The sequence below is a fragment of the Vipera ursinii genome, assembly GCF_947247035.1.
Source record: "Vipera ursinii genome assembly, chromosome: 3".
Classification (NCBI taxonomy): domain Eukaryota; kingdom Metazoa; phylum Chordata; class Lepidosauria; order Squamata; family Viperidae; genus Vipera; species Vipera ursinii.
In genome coordinates, this window is record NC_139516.1 from 42,374,461 (window position 1) to 42,398,549 (window position 24,089).

At 34.6% G+C, this 24,089-nt stretch overlaps 1 protein-coding gene across 2 annotated transcripts; it reads left to right on the plus strand.

The window, feature by feature from the left end:
* The first annotated feature begins 8,177 nt into the window (after positions 1-8,177).
* LOC310638303 (specifically androgen-regulated gene protein) lies at positions 8,178-23,692 on the plus strand. Of its 2 annotated transcripts, XM_083359267.1 has the most exons (4): positions 8,178-8,263; positions 19,344-19,498; positions 20,613-20,787; positions 21,604-23,692. In XM_083359267.1, exons 2-4 carry the CDS (start codon positions 19,385-19,387, stop codon positions 23,058-23,060), a joined length of 1,746 nt encoding a protein of 581 aa, XP_083215393.1. In that variant the 5' UTR covers positions 8,178-8,263; positions 19,344-19,384; the 3' UTR covers positions 23,061-23,692. The 2 variants fall into 2 exon arrangements, with proteins under 2 accessions (XP_083215393.1, XP_083215394.1); XM_083359268.1 differs by lacking the exons at positions 8,178-8,263; positions 19,344-19,498 and adding an exon at positions 19,945-20,518.
* The last annotated feature ends 397 nt before the right edge of the window (positions 23,693-24,089 follow it).

Genomic DNA, 24,089 nt, shown 5'->3' on the forward strand with positions numbered 1-24,089 from the left:
TGCTTTATATTAACACTGCTATTCTAAACAAGTGCTGTATTCGTTCTTCCCATTGAGTATCTCCAGTGGAAAGGACTGAGTCTGCCTCTTCGCATTTAGCCTCTCTATGGAGGAGACGGGCGGTTAAGAAAGATAGAGATAGATAGATAGATAGATAGATAGATAGATAGATAGATAGATAGATAGATAGATAGCATATGATCAAAAATCATCTGGTTTCTGAGGAAAAGGGCATCAACCATATTAATATAATATGTCATAGTTGCGTAATATGCAGGAAGATCACTGCAACATTTGGAAAAGTGATTTTGAAAAATAATTAAAGATTAGATTGAGAATTAGCTACTTTCAGTATATATTCATTAAAATGTTAGGGTAGTATTACTCATACTCTTAATTAAGGTCTCATTTATTTCAGTGAACCCTTGAATTCATTTTTGTTCCAATTAAGTATATGTGAGCTCTTAGTCTGAAAAGGTGGAAAACAAGTAGCATTAGTATATAAATGGCTTCTCTCAAGATAAATCTTCCTATGATGAGACAGTTGTATAGCAATAGACTTACTGTATATACCGTTTCATAGTGCTTTACAGCCCTCTCTAAGCAGTTTACACAGTCAGCATATTGCCCCCAACAATTTAAGTCCTCCTTTTACTGATCTTGGAAGGATGGAAGGCTGAGTCAGCTCTGAGCCAGTCAGAAATGAACTACTCTTAGTTGGTTGAATTAGCCTGCAATATTGCATTTTAACCACTGCACAATCACAAGACTTTTATATACTGTAAAATATGCTATGAACTTCTTCCTTAAGTATTCTATTTCCAACTTATTGAGATAACCAGCACATATATTTTTCAATTGTTAACATCCAGTCAGATTGTATTTAACTAGAATTCAGTTACATTATGTACGTTTCAACTGCATATAATTTAACTGATAAAAATAATATTTTCCACGTAACTTAATCTTACAGCTAAAAGCAACCTAAATCCAGATCATCTGCATCTTAAAGATAGTTGCTCTTTTAAGAGTTTAGCTATAATAAATAGTGGAACATTTAAAAAAAATAAATAAAGGGAGCGCTTACAGGATCTTCTTACATATCGTCATTTTGAGGAACTGAACGGTAGAAAAATATGCATCTTTGTTTAAAAGGCAACATTTCTGCATCAATTTGATCTGCAAATCAGATTCATTTTTATCACTGCTGAACATATTCAAACCATGTAGTCTTTGTATGCCTTTCATTTTTCTTATGTTTAGGTCTAGTCACTCACTTTTTGCCCAAACCCCTTCATAAGGGTTGGTATTGGGAAAATAGGAGGAGGATGTTCACCATTTTGTCATTTATGAAAATAATAAAGGCAGGATAAATATAAATGTTATGGATATGTCTCTAACCAATTTTTCTATTTCTCCTAATTTTGCCATTTTCACCATTTCAGAGTGCATTTTTGTACATGTAAAAGTTTTGCAGTTGTAATCATATAAAAATAATCTTCCATGGCTCTGTTCTAATTGGTTGTTCATTAATCCCAGCAAGAAAAGTTCTATTGTTTCTATTGAATATTCTTTAAAAATTGTATCATATATATTTGAACCTAGAAATTTCTGACTTTTTTTAATAAGTCCACAAGTCATGATAAGATGATACTTCAAGTTGCTCACATTTACAACATAATTATGAAGTATCTATACATTCTAGACACTTTTTCTGAACTTATATAGCAATGTTACATCTTTATATAAAAACACTTAGATGATAAAATATACATCTCAAACCTTTTACATTTTCTCATTAATATATTGTGTTCAAAATTCATAGCCCATTTATCATACAATTTTTCACTATACCTGTTTCAAATTTCAATCAAAGTTAATGCATTTTAACAATTACAGGGTCATCATTTGTACATATTTCATCATCGTCTTAACTGTGCATATGAAGGCCATTGAAAACTAAATCCCTTTGCAGTCAATTATTCTTTATTTCATCTTGTATTTTCCATGTTCTAACAACTCTTGATACATTAACTTTTTTTCTTTACCTACTGTCAGAATATATATTGTTGGAAACAAAACATCATCATTGGCAAAACAAAATAAAATTATGAGTACTACTAATTATTGTGTATTGAATGAATTAATGTAAAATGGCCACTATATTATGATGACTTCCTGGATAGTGCTAAAAGTTTCAGGACAAGCACATATATCTTCCTGTTGATTCATGCAGTTTATAGAATGGGTAGAATTTGTTAATAGTTCACAAAGTTAGTTCTTTCATTATGATTTAGATATACTTTTTACCTCTTCACTACCACCACTTGTTAAACAAGTCACTGTACAAGAAATCAACACATTCAGTAATAATTTGTTTTTCTATATCTGCTTTCTATATCTTGATATAAATGTATAGCCAGTAGTGCATAACATTATTAATATTCTGTCTTTATATAACATTTATCTCTGCAGAGAATGTTTGATAAAGAGTCCTACATGTAATGCAACTTTCATTTAGCTTAAATTAGAAACATTATCCAGATTACCTCTAAGTCTACACAAACACAAAACCCGCGGGCTCAATCTGGCTTGTGATGGGCCCACATCTGGTCCATGGGGCCACCCAGAGATGCCAAGAGACCAGCTCCTGCTGCCCCAGCCTGGCTGGGCATCCCCCAGGGTGTGTGCATAGGAGGCAGTGAGCACACGGGCTGGTGGTGCCCAGCAGCAGCTGCAGCCTGCTGGCCCCTTGGCCACCCATCAGCCGGTGCACCATGCCATAGCCGACACAGCGCAGGTGGATCCAAGTGCTGCAACTGCTGAGCTGGCCCTCCAAGCAGGAAAGAGGCATGCAAAGATAGTGGGGCTGTGGTGAGGCAGCCCAGCTGGCTGCTGTCATCGCCATGCTGTGACCCCCGTCATCCAACTTTGTCCTTCGGCTCCACCACACATACAAGACAAGCTTCCCACCAGCTGCCACACCCTTTGCAGCCTCAGAAAACAGGAAGGGTAGGGAGCCCTCAATCCTCCAGGTGGAGCTGGGACTCCCCTCCCTGTTCTGCCCAAGCCCAGCTCCAGAGCTCCCCACGTAGCTGGGCGTCCCCTGGAAAGTGGTGCTGGGCCGGGTTGTGGGATCCCAATGCCCTGGGAGCTTGAGAGTTGGACCGGGCACTCTCCAGGCCCTGGGCAGTTCGTGTTGCCCTCCGGGGGCCCCAAACAGTCCAAGGGGATGGTGAGGCTCCAGTGCACCATGCCCTGGCACCTGCCCTGTCCTGCCTTCTCCACTGGAGACCCCCAGATCCCTCCCACAGCCCCACCTTCTCCCCACAGGCACCCCTCTGATCCGAGTGACATCAAGAAATCAAGTTTCATTAAGTAATGCTTAAAAATTTGTGAATCCTTTTGAATTTTCAACATTTCTGCATTAAAAGATATTACACTAGGCCAGGGGTAGGCAACCTCGGCTCTTTTATGACTCATGGACTTCAACTCCCAGAATTCCTGAGCCAGCCAAGCTGGCTCAGGAATTCTGGGAGTTGAAGTCCATGAGTCATAAAAGAGCCGAGGTTGCCTACCCCTGCACTAGGCCATACTAAAAATTGATCTGTTCTCTGCACAACACCAAAAAATAGATAAAGTGGACTCGAACAAATGAGCCAAAGTATTGTGCTTGTTCTTTGATTTATTGAGGAAAAACGATCCAAAGTTACAGGGCCAGGAAAATGCTAGCAGCTAGGCAGAGTGCTAGTGCATTCCTTTCTACAGTATGTGTATGTCCCATTATGTGCATGCTTACTTTCTTGTAATCCCTTCCTCTCCAATGAAGGTAAATGCATTAATTCCCTTCTGGTTAATTATCCCAAAGGGCAGAGAAGAGGGAAAAGCGGAAGCGGAAGTAAAATTGTAAGTGTAGTCGCAGTCATGTAATTTTCACTTAGCAACCACATCACTTAGCCCCAATTGTGGTCACTAAACAAGAACTATCTGTATCTAGTTTTAGGACAAGTACGGAAAACAGATGTTAGGTTATTTTTATACAGAAATGTTGAAAATTCAAAAGGATTCATAAACTGTTAAGCACCACAGTAGCTATTGAGATAGAAGTCATACATTTCTCAATATTGCTGAGTCTTAAATGCTGGAGTCCTCACATTTGGTGTGCTATATAATATATAAATAAAAGTCTTGTATTTCTTTGCAACATTCATTTTCATAGATACATTTACATAATGATTGTACATTTTAATGATAATTCTAACCTGATGTCCAAGTGTTGTCCTTTCAAAGCAGTAAATAGTGGTAAAAAAAACCCACAAAACTTGGCATGGACCATTTAAGTTGTATTTTAGCATTATCGATGTGCACTGTGTTTTACAAAACAGGAGTCTGATCTAAATACATTGTTTGAATTAAAATATGTCAAAAGCTATGTAAGTTGCATAAGTTTGCAAAAGATATGACTTTCTGATAGAACAGAAAAAATGGTTAATGGCACAAAAGTACCTTGCCCAAGAGAAAGAGGCATTGATTCAAATATTTGAATGCTCTTTATTCATGCTTGGTAACCTATTGACTTCAGTAATGTCTTGGTTTGATGCCCAAAAGTGTTAGCTTCCCCTTCCCCCACCAATCAAGGCAATTTTAGTTAATAATTAAGAAAATGGAATGCTAAACATGTGTGCAGTAATGACATCTGTGTGCCAAGGCAATATTACTTCAGTGAACTGGAAAGGACAAGACTATATATATTTCAGTATTTCAGTGTTAACATATAAAATCTGTTTTAGAAACTACACACACACACATACAAACGCATACATATATTCAGTTTCTAAAACAGATTTCTATATGTTAATATTGAAATGTTTGGTTACTATTCCTGTTAACTAATGGCATGATTTCCCTTCTTTTACATTTACAGTTGTCTCACAGATTCACAATACAGAAACATAATCTTGATCTGTTCCCATTTGTTTAAGTGGGACTTGCATCAAACAAATTATTGGTAGATTGTATTTTATATCTGGAAGTGGAAGGACTGGACTGAATAAGGAAGATAAATCCCCAAAACTCCACGGTCAACATAACATTTCAAATATAAGTTTTGTGACAATCCCATTCAATTTTATTTTGAGAATCACACGTAGGCTCTTATATAGAACAAATCTGAGAAATTATAGTAAAATGAGCAAAGAGTAAACTTTATTAATTTTATAAATTTAAAATAGATATAAATTTTCTAACAGTTTTCTAACAGTTATTTATTTAAAAAAGTACATTGCTCAGGTAACAATTTTAACTCACTACATAATGTTAATAAAAACTTAGATACCAGCTAGAAGGATGACACTATGATTTGTATTTCCTGTTTTCTGGAGATGAATATCTACATATAATTTATTTTGGGACTGAGTTAACAATTCTGAGTGCATTTGTGACTATTCTGAATGTTTTAGTGCAAAGGAAATATACAGGAAAAATATCAACTTCTGCCAACCCCTAATCTTTAAGGCATGGTATGTTAGTCACCTAGAATAGTGAATCTGTGATGAATTCACATATATTCCAAACCACATCCTAAAAAGAACAGCTTAATAAGCAGGAACATACTGGAGTCAACGCTATGGGTTTCTCTTTGAAGATATCACTAGCAAACTATGCAGAAGAACGACATGCCAAATGTAGGTGGTGCCTGCTGATGCTTATGAGACATCTTAAGAAAGAAATATAAACTTTTACATTTGGAAAAAAGGGCAGGATGGTATCTTATTACAAGCTGGAGAGAAAGGAGGAACTTCCTCTTTATTAATCTATTGATCTTCAGTTGATGGAATGAAAGAAGAAAATGTAGATGGATAAGTAATCAACTTTTTAAAGTAGTCCTATCTTCTAGTTGGGTACTTTTTCTGCAAAAAGTAATATTACTGAATGAAAAAAAAATACTTTCAACATTCTATTTACAACCAAGTAAATGCCAATTCTCTCAGGGAAATAGGATAATGGATTTGCTTTGTTTTGATTTCCACATTTGGCATCTGCACATGTTTATTTTTAGGCAAAACTGGCCATGTGCGAAAAGAATATGCCCAATAGATCATTACTAGACTTTTTTCAAATTTCTGTTGCTTCTATTTATTTATTTATTTATTTATTTATTTATTTATTTATTTATTTATTTATTAGATGTGTGTGGCTGTCCAACTCACATACAGTGAACCCATGTTTTGGGTTAAAGTTTACTTGATTTGAGATACACTTGATTAAGAAAAAGTTCATTCACATTTATTCTTTAAGTTCCTTGCCTAAGTACTGACTCTGAGAGGCAAAACTTTTACCCTCTGTAAATTGGAATAAACAAAAAGAAGAAACAATATCATCATTTACTACAAATTATTATTCTTCAGCCTTGAAGTTTTTTGAATGAGAAGTGAAATGTTTTCAAAAAACCAAGAAAATCCATTTGCCTTTTGAAAAAGCACTTTTGGAATAGCACTGAATACTGTACTATTAAAGCCTATAATACAAGCTAAAGCTATAATCCTTTGAATATTTACTTGGCGTGCTTTCTTTTGAATTTCTTTATGAGTAAATTATGCATAGCAAAAATGTTTATATATGTGTGTGTCTGTGTACATGCACGTGTCTCTTATGTCAGGATCATGGTCTACTGGATATATACAAACGACTTATTTGATGCTTTAGGCTTAAAGCCTGTTACACAGAACAAAGATAGAATTCATAAATTACTGTTAACCAGTCACATATATATGGCACCAAGCTATCATCTAGAAAATAACATTTACAACAATAGTCCCTTCTTCTAAACCAGTGCTAATTTCATACAAGCAAACTTTAAAAGTCTTTATGTATCCACATGGTAGCAAACCAATAAACCTGGAAGCTATCTTAATAGGGGTCTCAGAAACCCAACAATCCCAGGACTGGAACCAAAGCCAAGTTTTAAGAACTTTCCAGAACTCTAGGAGAGAGGGTGCAGTCCTCCTTTCTCGGTCAATGATGTTTGACCCAGAAAAAGCATGTTTCCTCAATCCCACAAGATGACCACATTTAATAAAAGGACCCTGGTGCTCATCCATTCTGCTGGAATGCACTGGGAGAGTAGAAACAACTGGGGACAATGGTCTCTCAGTTATCCAGGCCCTATGCCACACTGGGCTTTGTAGGTAATAACCTGTACTTCAAATTGCACTCAGAAAGCTGAGTGGCAACCAATGCATCAAAAGGCACCTGTTATCCAAAGATACCTGTTACTGCTCATATTGCTGTATTTTGAACTAACTGTAGCTTAGTATTATTCCAGGACAATCCCATGTAGAGTACATTGCAGCAATTCAATTGGGTGGTGACCATGGTATGAGTAACAGTCTGAAGGACCTCCCAATCAAGGAAAGGGTACAGTTGGCACACAGGATGAACCTCTACAAAAGCCCACCTGGCCACAGCTGCCACTTGCTTTTTGTTTTTCAATTTGAGTCCATTTCATTCAATATATCCCAAACATGGAGATTACAATGATCTATTTCTAAAATAGGTGGAGAAGTCCTTAATAAATAAGTAACTTATAATCAGTAAAGAATAAAGCACTATATCTCTGTTTATTATTTACTGATTGGATTCAGATATTTTTTTATGGAAAAAGCCATAGATATGAATACAAATACTTGCAATTTTTTCATCTTTTTATGCCAGGTAAATAGGATTAGATCCATATACAATTACAGCATTCCTAGAGTAGATCTACTAATATCAAAGGGAGTTATGCTTAATACAATATACTTTGACTTTAGTGGATTTTATCATGACTGTATACTTTCAGCCTTGCATGGCTTCCTGTTTGTTCTACTCTTGCTTCCCGATTTTTTTAAAAAAAAACCACTTATTTCCTGCACTTGCTAGGGAAATCAGCCCTAATCAGCATTTTAACTACGAAGGCATTTAACTTTAATAACACTCAGTTTTTTTTAAACATGTTCATCTGTTTTGCTTCATTTCTGGGTGCTACTGTTTAGAAGAAGCCAAGATCTCTGTAATCCTGCCTCCCCTTTTCTTTAGGAAACAGCTGGAATGAAGAGCTTAGGGGAGGAGTCAGCTTCAGGGTGGAGAGAAAAGAAAGACAGGAGGAATTTACCTGTCTAGGTAAGTCAGTGGGAGGTCAAGAACAGAACAGAGGAGGTGGTATAGCCTGTTTGATGTGTTAGTGCATAGCACTACGTGGAATTGTTTTCATTTCCTAGTGAAGGTGAGTTAAACTCTAACTAAACTATGTTTGCTTAAAAGGATAAGGTACGTTACTGTATTTATCTGTTCTTTCTTGGTTTTATTCTGACATACCTTTGAGCTGCTACTAAATGATTGTGGAAAGGCTAATTTCTCCTTATGAAAGTAAGTCATACCCAGTACACTCTTTTCTTTACAAAAAATTGCTGTTAGAATCAAGAGAACAGTTCTTACTGCATTAAGCAGATTCCAGTTTTAGAATTATATGTATGAAATAACTAAGAATTTCTTATGCTTACTATGCAAAATTACAAAACAATGGGAATCTGCTTCTATATTAAGAACAGGTATTAGTTTAAAACACTGAAAGATGGAACTGAGTAGAAATGCTTTTTGTTATAAAATAGCTATTTAGTCTATCAGCAATAGGAAACAAAGGCTACTTTAACTCAGCTGTAATTATAAGATATTTGACTGAATTTATTCTTAACATGGCACGAGGGTGGAAATTTACAATTTATTAGTTGAATGTAGTGAAACAAAAGGAATTGTAAATGATTTTAATTAGCTATTAAGATAGTTGGAACTATGTAGCTGTAATTGGTGGTATTAGAGACTTGTCTTTTGTGCGTATGGGGTCAAATGACTTGTGCATACATGTTGGAGTTCTGTCTTGTTCTGAGATGCTTTAGCAAACATGAAATTGAAATGCAATTAAGTAATGTAGATGCATTCAAGTGTCTGTCTCTTGCATTCATTCTGTTTCACAGATAGGAAAGGCTTTATTCATTAAATATTGTAATGAGAAGAAAATAGTGCAAGTGGGCAGAGTTGCATAGAATTTACCATTTATCTGAGTATTTTGCAAATTATATTTTTGACTGTTCAGCATCTTTTAAAACATATATGTATTTTGTGCCTCAAAATACCAAGAGACCAAGCCACTGAGATTCAATGTGAGCAGTGTTCTGAGCAACCATGGGACTTTATGTGGACTATACAATAAAGTGTAGGATGATTTTAGTAATTGTTTTGTTGTATGACAAATTCTATCAAAATGAGATATTTCAGGCAATTAGATATTGTATTATAAGAAACTACATATAAACCACAACAATGTAACTGAGAGGAGCTGACTTCATAATATTGACTCAAATTATTGTGAAGTGTAGCAAAAAAAATGGCTGATATTAGAACAGGCTTCTGCAATTTACAGTAGAATGAGCTGAATATAGTCTTTGCAATTTGGATTGTCAACGTTTTAGTTTTTTTAACATACAACAAAAGTAAGAGTAATATCAAGCTGCTATTGGCTATGTTCATTTGAATGGGTCACAAATAAGACAGGTATACGAATTAAGTGCTTAGCTGATTATTAGAAAACATTATTGTAGGAATAAAGCTTAATTATTCCTATGAACTTCCAACTTCCTCTTTCCCCCACAACAATAACCCTGTGAAGTAGGTTGGTTTGGGAGTGTGTGGCTGGTCCAAAGTCATCCAGCTGCTTTTCATGGCTAAGGCAGGGCTTGAACGCACCGTCTCCCATTTTCTAGCACTGTTCCTTAATCACTAAACCAGGCTGGCTCTCGTATTTCACTAGGAACCATAGAAACATAGATTTAAATGTTTATACAGGGATGTCTTCAAGGAAGAATACAATATAAGTATTCAAGTTAAACTGAATGGCAAATGAAATCAAAATATGTTGACCCTTGCCACATTTACTGCTTGTTTGTTTATTATTTGTTTGTTTGCTTATTTGACATATGCCACCCATCTTGCCTAGAGCAACTCTTATAGTTCTACATTATTATACAAAACTTTTATATATATACACACCTTTTGGTGATTATTTTATTCTTTTTCTACATTACTAATAGCAATAGCACTTAAACTTATATACTACTTTACAGTGCTTTACAGCCCTTTCTAAGTGGTTTGCTAATTCTGGATATTGAACCATCATTAATAAAGCAATTTATTTAAAAATCTGCAATAAAATGATTCATTTTAAAAACAAGATAATCCAAATTATAAAAGTTTGAATGCATATCTACACAACAATTAAAAGCAAATTTATTCAAAAGGCAGCCCTGCAACTCTTATGTTGAAATGAAATGCATTGAAGGATAAGGCAGAGTTTCATGTAGTTTCTCAATGTCATCTGATATGTCTTCTATGGCTCTCCTTTACAATTCACTGATTTAAAAAATGTTGTCCCAAGTATGAAGGTCACATGAAAAGGACTGATAACACTTCCCTGGTGCAGTTAGCTCACATATGTATTGTTGATATCATAAGCGTGGGCACGCCTAGTTTCGTTTCCTCAAATATGTACCCAGAAAAAAAGTACAGCTGTGCCCCGTGTTCACAAGTTTGATACCCTGAGACCTAGTATTCAAGGATATTAGTTAATATTTAATATAGATTTTAGAACTATTCTAACTACTTTTGTTAGTTCTTAGAGTTCTGTGTCGTTCACATTTCTTTATAAGCAAACTGATTTTTGCCACCCACAGTAATGTCAAGTCTTGCACAAGATGGAGAAAATTGAAACCACACCTTTCAGCTTGCTATCCTTACTTTTGAATTTCTCTCTTAAAAGAAAGAATTGAATCCAGAATTTTTCTCTAGCAGAGCTTGTTCAGACATTGGAATTTGACCTCTCAGTAAAACCTAGTCTTGAAAAAGGTGTTTAGATTTGTTGGTATCTGAAGCAAATGAAATTTTGGGGGTGGGAAGGAGACAAAACAACTCATCGCACAAAGCAGTTTGAATCCACAGCAACATGCATGGGACTAAAAATACAGACTTGGGTGATCCACAAATTTAAAAAATACTATTTAAAAGCAAATATCTTTATTCTGACAATTGAATGACACAAATCCCACCTCCGAAAGAATAAATGAGGTAAGCCAATTTAAGATCCTGACTTCAAGTACACACCGTGATTATTTCAGGGGGAAATTATACTCAGTTGCTTCTTTTGCTCCTCCTTTTTCTGCTGTATCTTATTAAAACTTTTTTTCAAAACAAAAGAAAACAAAAGCTCTGGTAAAAAAAAGGTTAGTGTTCACTCTATAGTGTTGTATTCATTCATGATTTCCACCACTAGGGTGTTCTATTTACTTTTTACTGGTGGATATATATACATTAAAAGGAGTGGTGGTTTTTTTTTACGATATATAAATGAGGGGCATGATGGCTCACCAGTTAAAGACTCTGTCAGCTGCAAAATTGATAGCCCAGGTTTGAGTGTAACGTGATGAGCTCCTTTTAGTTGTCCCAGCTTCTGCCCACCTAGCAGTTCAAAAGCATGCAAATGCAAGTAGATAAATAGGGACCACTCTGGTGGGACAGTAACAGCATGTGCCTTGATGTATAGTCACACTGGCCACATGATAACTGAAATGTCTTCAGACAACGCTGGCTCCCTCAGCTAGGAAACCAAGATGACATGTTCCCTAGAGTCGAACATGTCTGACAGAGGAAATCTTTACTTTTACAATATATAAATGATACAGAAGCTCTATTTTTCCAATAGCTCTAGGATCCAGCTGCCATAATTAATGGAATATAAGAAAGTATTCTGCATCCAGACTCCCATCTGTATATATTAAAAAGTTCTGAACTTTTGCACAGAAACTGAATACCTGATAAATGCAATGAAGGAAAGGGGGCCAAAGGACTATGCTAAAAAGTGCTTAAGCCACAATAATGAAGAGATTATTTCTTTGCTAGCCTGGCTAATTTGGTTGTAAGGAGGCTCTTAGTAGTCATCACCTCCATCCTCATTAAAGAACATAAATTGAAAAACAGATCCTCAAATTGTACAGACAGCTGTAATCTCTGACTGAAATAAAAATGTTATTAGTAGTTTCTTTACTAATGAAAAATGGAAGTTTAATGTGTTTTTGTCTGTTTTTGTACAGAGTGATAGATCCCACCTTGTTTTATTCTTATTATTATGTATTACTGTTTATTATATTGTGAGCCACCCAGAGTTGATGTGAGAGAGTGAGCCACCCATGTTGTCTGGTGCCTAAATTGAATTTTAAAACAAAAAACCTACACCCACATATTTTGAAGATGTCTAATGCAAGAAGTCTGCACTTAGAAAAAGAAAAGAAAACTGGCATATTACATAATACTATAATTCTTGAGATTTATTTATTTATTTATTTATTTATTTATTTATTTATTTATTTATTTATTTAACAGACACTGAATGATCCACAGTTTGCTTTTTGAAACAAACATACTTAAACCCATTTGTTGATTTCCAATTATACTCAATAAATCAGGAGGCAAAGAAATCTGGATTTCTGAACTAAAAATAGGAAGATGGTGGGTGGGCTCCAAATTGATCTGAATGAATGTTATGATTGACTCACTCTTCTGCAAATCTATTTTTAGACCCTTTTCCTATATTAGAGAATTAAAACTGATGGAAAATTGTTTTACATAACTTCTCTATAACAAGTATTGAATATTGTAACACAGGACAAGTAATTTGATTGAAGGTTGCCTGTCTATGACAAGAGGAAATGGGATTAATGTTGATAAAGATGTGTTAGACTTAGGCAGCCACTTGTAAAACAGGACTGGCAGGTATTTAGCACCTTTGAATAGCTGCCAAGGCCTTGACATAGTGTTCTGTTGGGTCTTTACCTATGCTCTCTTATAGATTTTTTTCCATGCTGGTGCTAGATTATCATATTTGGAACCTTATGAGAAATTTAGAATGGCAACTAGATTCAGGCATTCATCTTAAGAGTTTTGCTGTTTTATTATGTGAAAATTAAATGCAAACATAGCCTCCAAAATCCTGTAATCTGAAAGCTTTCCTCTTTGCTATGTAAGACAATTCACTGGAGTGATGATGTGATTGAGATGTTTTTTATACATTGATTGGACACACCCTCTAGCAAAGGTGGCATCACTTTATTAGATGTAGCCCAGTACTATTAAGGTTAATAATAATAATAATAATAATTTTATATATATATATATACGTAAGAGCAATAGTCTTCTCATCTTTTGTGGGAAGAATTTATAGAATGTGACACCAAGCATGGGGTGGATCTAAAAACATGACTTACTGGAATAAAGCTTGTGACCACACCATCACAAGGTAGTATGGCCTAATGTATTTAACAAAGCTCGGGAAGGGAGTGGTAGGAAAGCTCTCAGACAGATTTATTCTTTACAGTGCTATTAATTGCTTAAGCAAATGCAACAAAATTATGATATTAACATTAAAATGTATCTTAGATTAAGATTCAAATCTTTTCATTTTGGATTATTTTTAAAAGTCAACATTTTCAGTAGGGCAGTCAGAATGCCCAAAGATTGAATTTATGTGCTTTATATTTTAAAAGGATAGAAAAGGAAGGTCAGGAGAAAATAATAGGACAGAATGCAAAGAGTTAAATAATTCATTGAAGACATGAAAGGTAGTACTAGTACTTGAGATGACACCATCATGACTTGACACTTGCAAATGGACAATGCCAATATGTTGCAGAAATGCATATTCTTATTCTATAACTTACTAAAGCCATAGTCTAAGACTGCATTCTCACTGGACTTGCCTAGAATTAAAGTCTGTAGTTAGCTCAGATACAATATTATAGAAAATTTTGGAAGAGATGAAGTTATTAGGAAGCAGAAAATGAAAGTACATGTTTTTCTTTCAAGGAAGTGACAACATGTGCCTTTGGGAACAAAATATATTAATTTCCTCATGTTCTGTTGCATAATTGTCAGTCCAAACTAATCCACCAAAATAAAAAAGTATACTGTTATGAGACAGTGATTAGGTACTGTGATGGAGGATTAAATTATTATTATTGTTGGTCACCCAGTCAGCCAGATATTTAGACTGGTATTGGTATTTTTATCCACCTATTGAATCCTTCCCAAGGACTGGGATATACAGATATTGATATTTGACAGTGGTAAAGGTATTGTTGAAAGATGTAAGCTGTTCCAAATAAATATTTTGCAATTGACTGATGGTGATTTTCTCAATGTTGACGGTGCTCAAATAGTGCTCCAGATGTTTTGGGATTACACCTAAGATGCCTACTACTATTGGTATTATTTTTACTTTCTTCTTCTACAGTTGTTCTACTTCCATTTGCAGGACTTTATATGTTATGATTTTTTTCCCAGTTTGTTCAATTTTGCTGTCCCCAGATATTGTCACGTCCACTATCCAGACTTTTTTTTGTCTTTTTTATTGACAATTGTTAAATTTGGTGTTTTATCTGGTAGGTGTCTTGTCAATTTGAATTCTAAAGTCCAGAGCACTTTGGTTTCTTATAATCCATGATTTTCTCTATTTAATAATCCCATTAGTTCTTGGTTGCAAGCAAATGGCATTTGTTGCAGTTCTTCTAACTCACCATTGTTGCTGATTTGTTGTGTTGTTGTATAGTCAGTCTGCATGATTTTCTTGCAGCAGCTAACCAAGTGCTTTTTTACAGAGGTAGCCCTTGCTATCTATTTTTTTTATTTTAATTCCATTTATATCCCGCCCTTCTCCAAAGACTTAGGGCGGCTTACAAGCTTAGCAGTAGCCTTCATTCTATGTATATGCCTGCTTGTTAGGGCTTTCATACACCCCCCAAGCGGCATTATTACAAAGTCAGCTTAATTGCCCCCAACAATCTGGGTCCTCATTTTACCTACCTCGGAAGGATGGAAGGCTGAGTCAACCTTGAGCCTGGTGGGATGCGAACCTGCACTAATTGCAGGCAGCTGGTGTTACTTAAGGAGGCATTAGCCCACTTCTCCACCAAGGCTCTATTGCTGCCTTCTCAATTCTGGCTTTGTATGCATTTGTTCTTAAGACTTGATCTTCCTGCATCAGACTGGAAGACGGTGCAGAGAGTGGTGAGGATGGCAGAAAAAATTATTGGCAGTTCACTCACTTCTATCCAGAACATAGCATATAAGCAGTGCTTGAGCAGGGTTCACAGTATTGTCTGGGGCACTACACATCCTCTTCATGACCTATTTTCCTTGTTACCTTCACAGAGGAGGTTTTGTGGTATCCGAAGCAGAACATCCAGATTCAGTCACAGTTTTGTTTCATACGGTATCAACCTTGTGAACTTTCAAGCTTCTTCTTTCCACTACTGTATGTATTTAAGATGGACAGTGATTAATATTTATATGTAAGGATGTAGGTGTATAATAAAGTTTATCTTATCTCTTATCTTATCTTGTGCAACCAGAATTAGCCCCTATGCCTCTTTTTTCAACTTTCCTGCTCTTAGTCATTGCCAGGTCTTGTTATTATCTGCTTTACCTGCTATTTTTTTAATATACTGGCCCTATGATACATTATTATTATTATTGTTATTGTTATTGTTATTATTGTTATTATTATTATTATTATTATTATTAGTATTAGTATTAGTAGTAGTAGTAGTAGTAGTAGTAGTATGGTTTACTACACAGTTAGCCAGATGTTTAGATTGGATTTGGCATTTTTATTCACCAATTGAGTCCTTCCCAAAGACCTGGAATAGGAAGATTATTGTGATTCGATTAGAATTAATTTTCTCTGTTTTCAACAATATGAAGTCACAGTTGCTAGTTCTTTATGTGCTGTTGGCCTTCATACTCATCGAGTTCTTTCCAAGAACCCAGGATGTTGTAATGCATCAGTGTCATATATATTTTTATTATTAAAATAATAATAATAATAATAATAATAATAATAATAATAATAATAATAATAATAATAATAATAATAATAATAATAATAATTATTATTATTATTATTATTATTATTATTATTATTATTATTATTATTATTATTTTATATTATTTTATATTTTAATTCCATTTATATCCCGCCCTTCTCCGAAGACTCAGGGCGGCTTACAAACTTAGCAATAGCACATTAATATTAATATATGCACATTAATATTATTATCCTGCCTTTATATTTGTAAATCAAAGTGGCGAACATACCTAAAACTCTGTCCTGCCTCTTATTTTCCTTACCACAAGTCTATGAGGGGTTAAATTTCTATTCAAGAACAAAATTTATCAAGTGACCTGAGATAAATTATAAGCTCCCATCCAGATTTACTTGTAGGATTACTGAGGACACCATATATATACTGCCTAAACCTAGAATTTCTGGATATGGCCACATTCTCTTCTTGCAGGCATAGTTTAGAATTTCCTGTTTGCAATCTAGACTTCAATTTGTTTCACTCCTCACTGATCCCCTGACTTTTTTTGCATTGTGTATAGAATAAAAGATACTTCTTTCCTCAAAAAAATACTATTTACAGTAGAAAGATGGAGCTATCTAGGTGAGCCTAATTTAAAAGGTTTCCATGTTAAAAGTGGTTGCATTGAGTGTATATCTGTCTCTTTAAGGCATTCTCCTTTCTCTAAGGAATGTCAAGTATGTGCAGGGTAAACACACCCTGGCCTCTGCCTTAAGTAAATAGGTTCATTACCTATGACTGCTTACAACTTTGAATTATTTAATGGTAATCTTCATTTCTTCAGTATTGTTAGCCAATAGGTATTATAACTATTATTTAATAAAGCAAGACAACATTTTGACAGGCCACTCTCATATTTCTTGCCTATGGTTTTATGTGAGAATAAATGTGCTTTGTTTTCACAAAGCAAAATAAAATGTGCTTCTCTAATGCATTTTTCCATTTAAAATGACCTTCAATTGTCTTGGAAAAGTAAAAAATAAGATTTTCACTTACTGATTAAGCAGGTGGTAGCACCTGACTGACCTGGATTCAGAGGCTAAGCAGAGTCAAATCTGATTAGTTTTTGGTTGGGAGACCACCAGCATACACCAGAGCTGTGGCCTGAATTGGGAAATATTTTGGAAGAATTGCTACCATGGTTTTTCCAAGAAAACTGCCTCAGCATGCTCATAAAATTCCCTGGGTTGAGCTCTCTTTGGAAACTTTATAGCAATTAAACTGGGTCAGAGTCTATAACAGTATTCATTAACCTGGTGCCCTTTGGATATAATCTTCAGCCAACTTGGTTAACTGTTCATAAAAAGATAAAGTCATGCCGTGTTGGAAATTTTGGGAAATAGCTTACAATGTTCAGCATACCTGGAGAGCACCAGGTTTGGAATAGCTAATAGTTTGGAATATTGGTCCTGGTTGATGGCTTTTGAATAATTAGATAATTAGATCTTCTGTTGTGACTGAGTCTAATATGTACCCCCCCCCATAGCTGTTGCAGATGCAGATTATAGCCAGCAGCGTGTTAAAAAGTAATACTTGCTTCAGAGATTGCTGGTAAGGCAGTTTCATGTGGACCTTCCTCAGCAGTCTGATGGAAGTTATTTCTTTTATGTTTGACTCGTTTTTGAAAAATGAAACTGTTCCAGACATTGAAACTGCATACGGGAGGTATAATACCCTTTAATATGGTATTTCCAAATATTGCTGGAATGAGAGTGTGTGTTGGGGGAAAAAGAGGAGCCAGATAGAATGCAAGAAAAGTGAGCTACCGCATTCTGTGATTTGATGATGTCTCCATTTAATATAAATCAATCCAGGTTATTTATAATTTAGCAATGATACTTATAGAGTTGCCAAACACGTATATGTTTTATTGTGGAGTAGTATTCAAACTTAAGAAATAAAGTGCTTAAAATTTACCTGTTTGGAAATATGTAACATATCTGGTAAACTGCTTTCATCAAAGAAATAGGCTTACAGTTAACTGGATGCATGTTACCATGAAGGCTGTTTTCTAACCTTTATATCTGACTTTAGAGGGTAGTGTTACCTGTAATAGGACAATTGTAGAAAATAATGCTTAGATTATTTTGCAAATACCTTCAGTATTTGAGAATGGAGGTATGAAGTGAGTGGATGACTTCTGCCTTTTAGGATTGATTATGAACAATAAAGAAATAAAAAAATGAAGAAATACACTGCAGACCAGTACTTGATAGTAACGAAACCTTGGAAAGATATTCAGGAAAAATCCTGAATATTTGCTAACTTCCTTGTTCCCTTCAAGATACCTTAAAACAGGGGTGTCAAACTCGCAACATCATGTGACGTGTCGTGACGTATCATGACTTTTTTTCCCATTGCCAGCAAAGGGGTGGGCGTGGTTTCACCATGACGCATCCAGTCTGCAGATCGGCAGTTTGACACCCCTACTTTAGAAGATGAATAACTACCTTACAAAAGGAAGATAAATTCATTTTTATATAAGTAAAATAATACATCTCTACCTCATTTCCTTTTGTTTCAGCATTACTATTCTGGCATTTCCCCTTTACAGTCTGAAATTGAAATGGCCTCACAGGTGGAGCAGTTAAATCATGCAAGCCATCATTTTCCCTACGATAGTTTATGGAAGTAAAAGTTGGACTTTGAAAGGCAAGATAGAAGGAGCACTAATGCCTTTGAACTTTGTTGTTGGATGACTCCTAAGAATTTCATAGATAGTTAAGAAAACAATCAAATGGTTCATAAAACAAATCAATTCAGAGTTTTCACTTGAGGCAAAAATGAAAAGGCAGCTCAAATTGTCATTATTTTGAATACATAATGTGAAGGACTAACTGTTAAGAAATCTTTAATGTTGAGAAAGGTATAGAAACTGAAGAAGATGACTAGCAACAAGATGGGTGGATTTGATTACAGTGGTGACTGGAAAATATGAACAACCAAGTTAGAGACAGATCAATCTAGAGAATGTTTATGCATAGTAATTTTATGATGCATAATCACCTTCAACACACCATGAAACTCAGGTTTGTAGGAGTAAGTACTTTCAGGGTAAGGACATGCTCGTTAATTATATAATCATAATGAAGATACCCATAATTTCAGAGACTTTTAGAGGTGTGAATTTGGACACTTTTGTATGCATAGTCATGACTCTGCTACAAAAAAACAACAACAGGCATTTCATAAATGTATTTAGTAAGCATATTGGTTTTTTTTAAAAAAGGTTGTACAAAAAATGAAGATGTAAAAAATAAAACATTTAATATTTCTTAACCTTGTCCTGAATATGTTTCAAAATTGCAGAATATGTATGATTTTCTTTTCTTTTTATCCTAGAGCTCTTGAATCATACAGATTGCTCTGTTATCTACCTTGATATGCCTAAAAAAGATTTATGGGTAGGGGTAGCTGAACCAGATCCCATACCAACTGTTGACAGTGCAGGCAGCTGTGACAGTGTGATCAGCAACAACTCCAGTTCCTTGGAAATGGTAACACTATTTATTTACGTATTGATTTATTTTGAAAGTTATATGATATCTGTTGCTTTAATGGCAGTGGATAATTTGTAAAATATAGTGAACATATCACTAATGTGTATTATGAAATAATATTAGCTTATATATAGGTTAATAATATTAATGTTTGTAAGTTCAGAGTCGCCTCAAAACAAGATGGGTGACAAATTTAATAATAAATAAATATAAAAATGATATTTTCAAGTTGACATTTTTTGGATATTTAAACATGGAGTAAGAACTGGAATCACCAATAATGCCCCATCAATTGATTCATGTCCTTAAAAATATTAAAATGATATCTACTTAAAGATGATTCATGAAAAAAAAATGTATCTAGGTGTATTAAACTCCTGAAAGAATATATTTGAAAGGATGGATATCCAATTTTCTGTTTTGGAGATATAAAAAATTTGAGAGTTTATTGACCCATATGATATAATCATGGGATCATTAGATATCTCTTTAAAATAATATAAATATTATTTATTATTATATAAATCTATATAAATAGATTTCTAGGGAAATCTTTAAATCCTCATATGTTAAGAATGTTAGTAAGGTAGTGAACCGTATACCCAAACTTTGGAATCTGAGTTTTTAACAAGAATTATGGCTGACTAGATCATGAGATAGAGCAGTAGGTAAAAGAATCATACTGAGAAATTAGAAAAATAATATTGTTCTAGCTGTTGAGGAATGATTGTCAGAAATATGTGATCTATTGTACCTGTTGGTGCATTTTTACAACCGTGTATTAAAATTAAAATTCATAAACTGTTTATATATGTGTTTTTTTGTTTTTTATTGTTGACTATTAGATCTAATTTGAATTTCAAGTAAGGAACTGAGCCTATCTGGATCAAACCACAACTGACATTTAGTGGTTGCAGAAAACAAACGAAAAACAAATGTTTATTCTGTTTTGACAGAAGGTTAAAGGTTTTATTGACCTTGGTTAGAAATATTGGTTGTTTCCCAGGAATTGCACAGGTAAATTTGAATGGAAGACAAGAAATGGAGATGAAATTCTTGTTCTTAAGAGCAAGTTTTTAGAACCTTTTTGTTCTTTGTTTTTGTCTCAAAGAGTGACGGTGGCTTTGATTATCTAACAGTTGAAGAAAAAGAATGCCTTATGTTTCTTGAAGAAACTTTGCATTCTTTAGACACTGAAGCAGACATTGGACTTTCTACTGATGAGGCAGAAACTGTTGAACCTTCCAAACCTTCAAGGACATGGCCTACAAGAGATGTCCCCAAAGGTAAATTTGTGAATTATTCTGTAAGTGATTTGCAGTGGGAATACTTCAGCTGAACAGTAATTCTTGACTGAGTTTTGAAGAAACAAAACACAGATTAAATTTCTGTTTGTATAAGCATGCCTTAAGGTCACAAAATAGTTTAAGTTATTCTGCCATCCAAACTATCTGACAAGGCTTTAAAGTAGTACAAATTGTCCCAGGTAATGTCTTTACATTTGATAACTTTAAAATATAATGCTCTGAGATAAAATTATATGTTGATTTAACATGTACAAAATTAAATTTCAGGAAATAGATGTCTTCACATAATCAAAATAAGGGAGGTTACATTCTTTAGCTTTTTATTAAAAATGTCTAATCTGTTGAGTCCCAGATCTAGTTCACATTTTTTAAATATGCGGTTAATATACCCCTGGAAAATTTTCAATAGGTTTTTTATACACTTTACTTTGAACATATCTTCCTTCATAAAAGGTCGTATTCTATGACTGAACAATATAAGCATTTGAATTTTCTATAGAAAACTAGCATTTATATAGTTTTTGTCAGCTACATCCATTGAAGGAAATGTTCAAACTCTTGAGGAATATGTTCAAACTCATTGATCTCTTATTCATGTTTTATTATTTCATCCAAACTTTATCAAATTAATGTAACGAATGTGCAAAATCTAAATGAATATTTGGTCCTATTCCTCCTTGGCTTCTATTTCCTTTATTTATAACTTTCTTTCCTCTTGTTTCTTGTTAAAAAAACCAAAATGATATATTATTCTTTATCTTATCTTTCCCCCACCGCTATGTTTTTATTTTGCAGAACTGGATCCTGACTATCTTGGAAAGCATAAACAAATTGATCCAAAAGGCAACACTTCTCTTTCTGGTTCAATACCTGCTGCCATCTTAAGTCCAGGCCACCATAGCCTTCCAAAAAATATCAAGGCAAAAAATACTGCCCAGACTTCCAAGATTTTTGTCACTGAAGCACTAGAAACTAATGCTGATGATGTAAAAACTCTTCCTCCATTACATCCTACTTTATGGGGCTCTCCTAAGCATGGGACATTGGACATACTGAAAGAGCTGCCTGAGATAGGTACTCAGAGAAGAATCTCTGAGTTGGAATCAGTAGTAATTCCACCTCCTGAACCATTCCAAGACCAGAGGAAGAGCCATCTCATAATACAGCACAAACAGATACTTACTGATTCTTGGAGACATGCTGAAAATGGGGCAACACCTCATTCTGAAAGTAAGAGGAACCAAGATGTAACAGAAGAATATGAGGCAAGAGCAGTCCAGCAAGCACTCCCACTAGAGATGATGGAGACAGCAACTGGAAAGGAATCCTTTTTGAAACCTGTCTCTCCTAAATGTAACAAGAAAAGTTCTGAGCAAACTGTTAATCATCAAAAAATTGATCATAAACATATACTGGAAGAATCTCAGTTAGATTCTAGTTTCAAGCAAGGCCCTCCTACTGCCCCAAGGCCCAGAAAATTGCCCCCAAATATTATTCTCAAAACCAGCAAAAGCAATGTTGCGTCGCTTAATATAGACCCAAACCATAAGATAAAAGTATCATTGCCATCCAGTGGGAGACCTAGAGCTGCAACTGGTGACTTTTCCACGGATAAAACTTATGCCCTCCAAAAAGAACAAGGGAGGGCAAGGAGGGAGGCTCTTGAGAAACTGGGACTCCCTTTGGATAATGAAAAAAATCCAGATGACCAAGTGATCAAAACTTCTATTTACTCAAAATCAAGAGAAATGTCCTACACTAGCAGTAGGGAGAATGTAAACATGGATGACATTACTCTTAATAAGAAATCTGTCCAGCAGTCTGACCAAATGGATGTCAAAGAAGTCCAACCAACTGACATTAGCATCCCAAGGGTCAAGCAGGCAAATTTCAAATCTAATACACTGGAACGATCTGGCGTGGGTCTGAGTAGTTGCATTGCTTCTGGAAGTGAGGGAGAGAACTTTAAGAATAACAAAAGATCTTTTCTCACTAAGATCACTCCAAATTTTCTCAGGAATAACCGGATGCGCCCAGCATCTCTTGGCACAGGGAAAGACTTCGTTGATCTGAAGGAAAACAAACAACATAATGTTGAGTGGGACAAAAATCATGAGAGAAGATCTTACCCACTTCAGCACCCCTCCAAGCTTCCTAGGCCAGCATGTGTTAGTGTAAAAATCACTCCTAAAGGAGCCACAGAAGAGCACAGAAAGGAAGCTTTAAAAAAGCTTGGCCTATTGAAGGAGTAAATTGAATAGCTAACTTAATGCAAAAATTGTATGTTCAGTTTTGGTTAATATACTTATTTAATATACTCTTCTCTTTTTTACATTCAAATGGAGAAATTGAAGTTTACATTATACTGTACTGATCAAGATTTTGTATAATGTGAGCATTGATGGGTGGATTAACATTGATAAAATATTTTCAATTAATTCTGCCATTTATCATGCAGTTCACTTCCCATCAACAAAGCAATTTTCCATTCCACCTGTATAGGATGCATTTGTGTATATAATGTGGAAAGATTTGACTATTGTGATGTGTAAATATATGATTGTATGTGGTAGATATGTTTGGTCAAAAGAGGTAATCTAAAATGTTGGTGTTATTGCATGGGGCAAACCATGAACTTTTGAAATATTGTACAGACTTGTATTATGGCAATAGCAGTATGACTAGAAATCTTTAATTAATATTAAGTTGCAATAGTAGTATGTTGGTTCCTTTTTAAATGACTGGGCCCAATGTAACCTTGTTCACTGAAACCAGCAGTACTAGTATGGCTAGTATATGTGGATCATTCAGTGTCTGTTAAATAAATAAATAAATAAATAAATAAATAAATAAATAAATAAATAAATAAATAAATAAATAAATAGACATTGGATACAAAGGTGAAAAATGAAGAATTTAACCATTCATTTATAAATTGGCTTCACATTCTAGATTAAAAGTAAAATACAGATGCTAGAAGCAAAGTTGATTTGACCCACTTTAGTTTGCTACACCTATTTTATGTGAATTGATTATCGCTGTATTTAAATTTAAAATCACACAGCTATTTAGAATGGAATGTATGGGTGCATACTTCTAAAAGATTGAGTAATAAACTTTTATATGGCAAAAAGCTGGGCTTCTATCTGCTTAGTAAAACCATGTTCCTGTAAGAATGAAATACAAATACATCAGGGGGTATAAGCTACAAAAATCTCAGTAGTACAAAGCTTTGCAACTTAGTCCCTCCTTTTCCTATGAAAATGGTGGCACAATGTCTG

Bases quoted from the DNA above. Each gene is read 5' to 3' on its own strand.
- LOC310638303 (XM_083359267.1), top strand. From the start codon at position 19,385: ATGCCTAAAAAAGATTTATGGGTAGGGGTAGCTGAACCAGATCCCATA. The intron at 19,499-20,612 runs GTAACACTATTT...TTTGTCTCAAAG, and splicing joins ACTCCAGTTCCTTGGAAATG to AGTGACGGTGGCTTTGATTA. The intron at 20,788-21,603 runs GTAAATTTGTGA...TTTATTTTGCAG, and splicing joins TACAAGAGATGTCCCCAAAG to AACTGGATCCTGACTATCTT.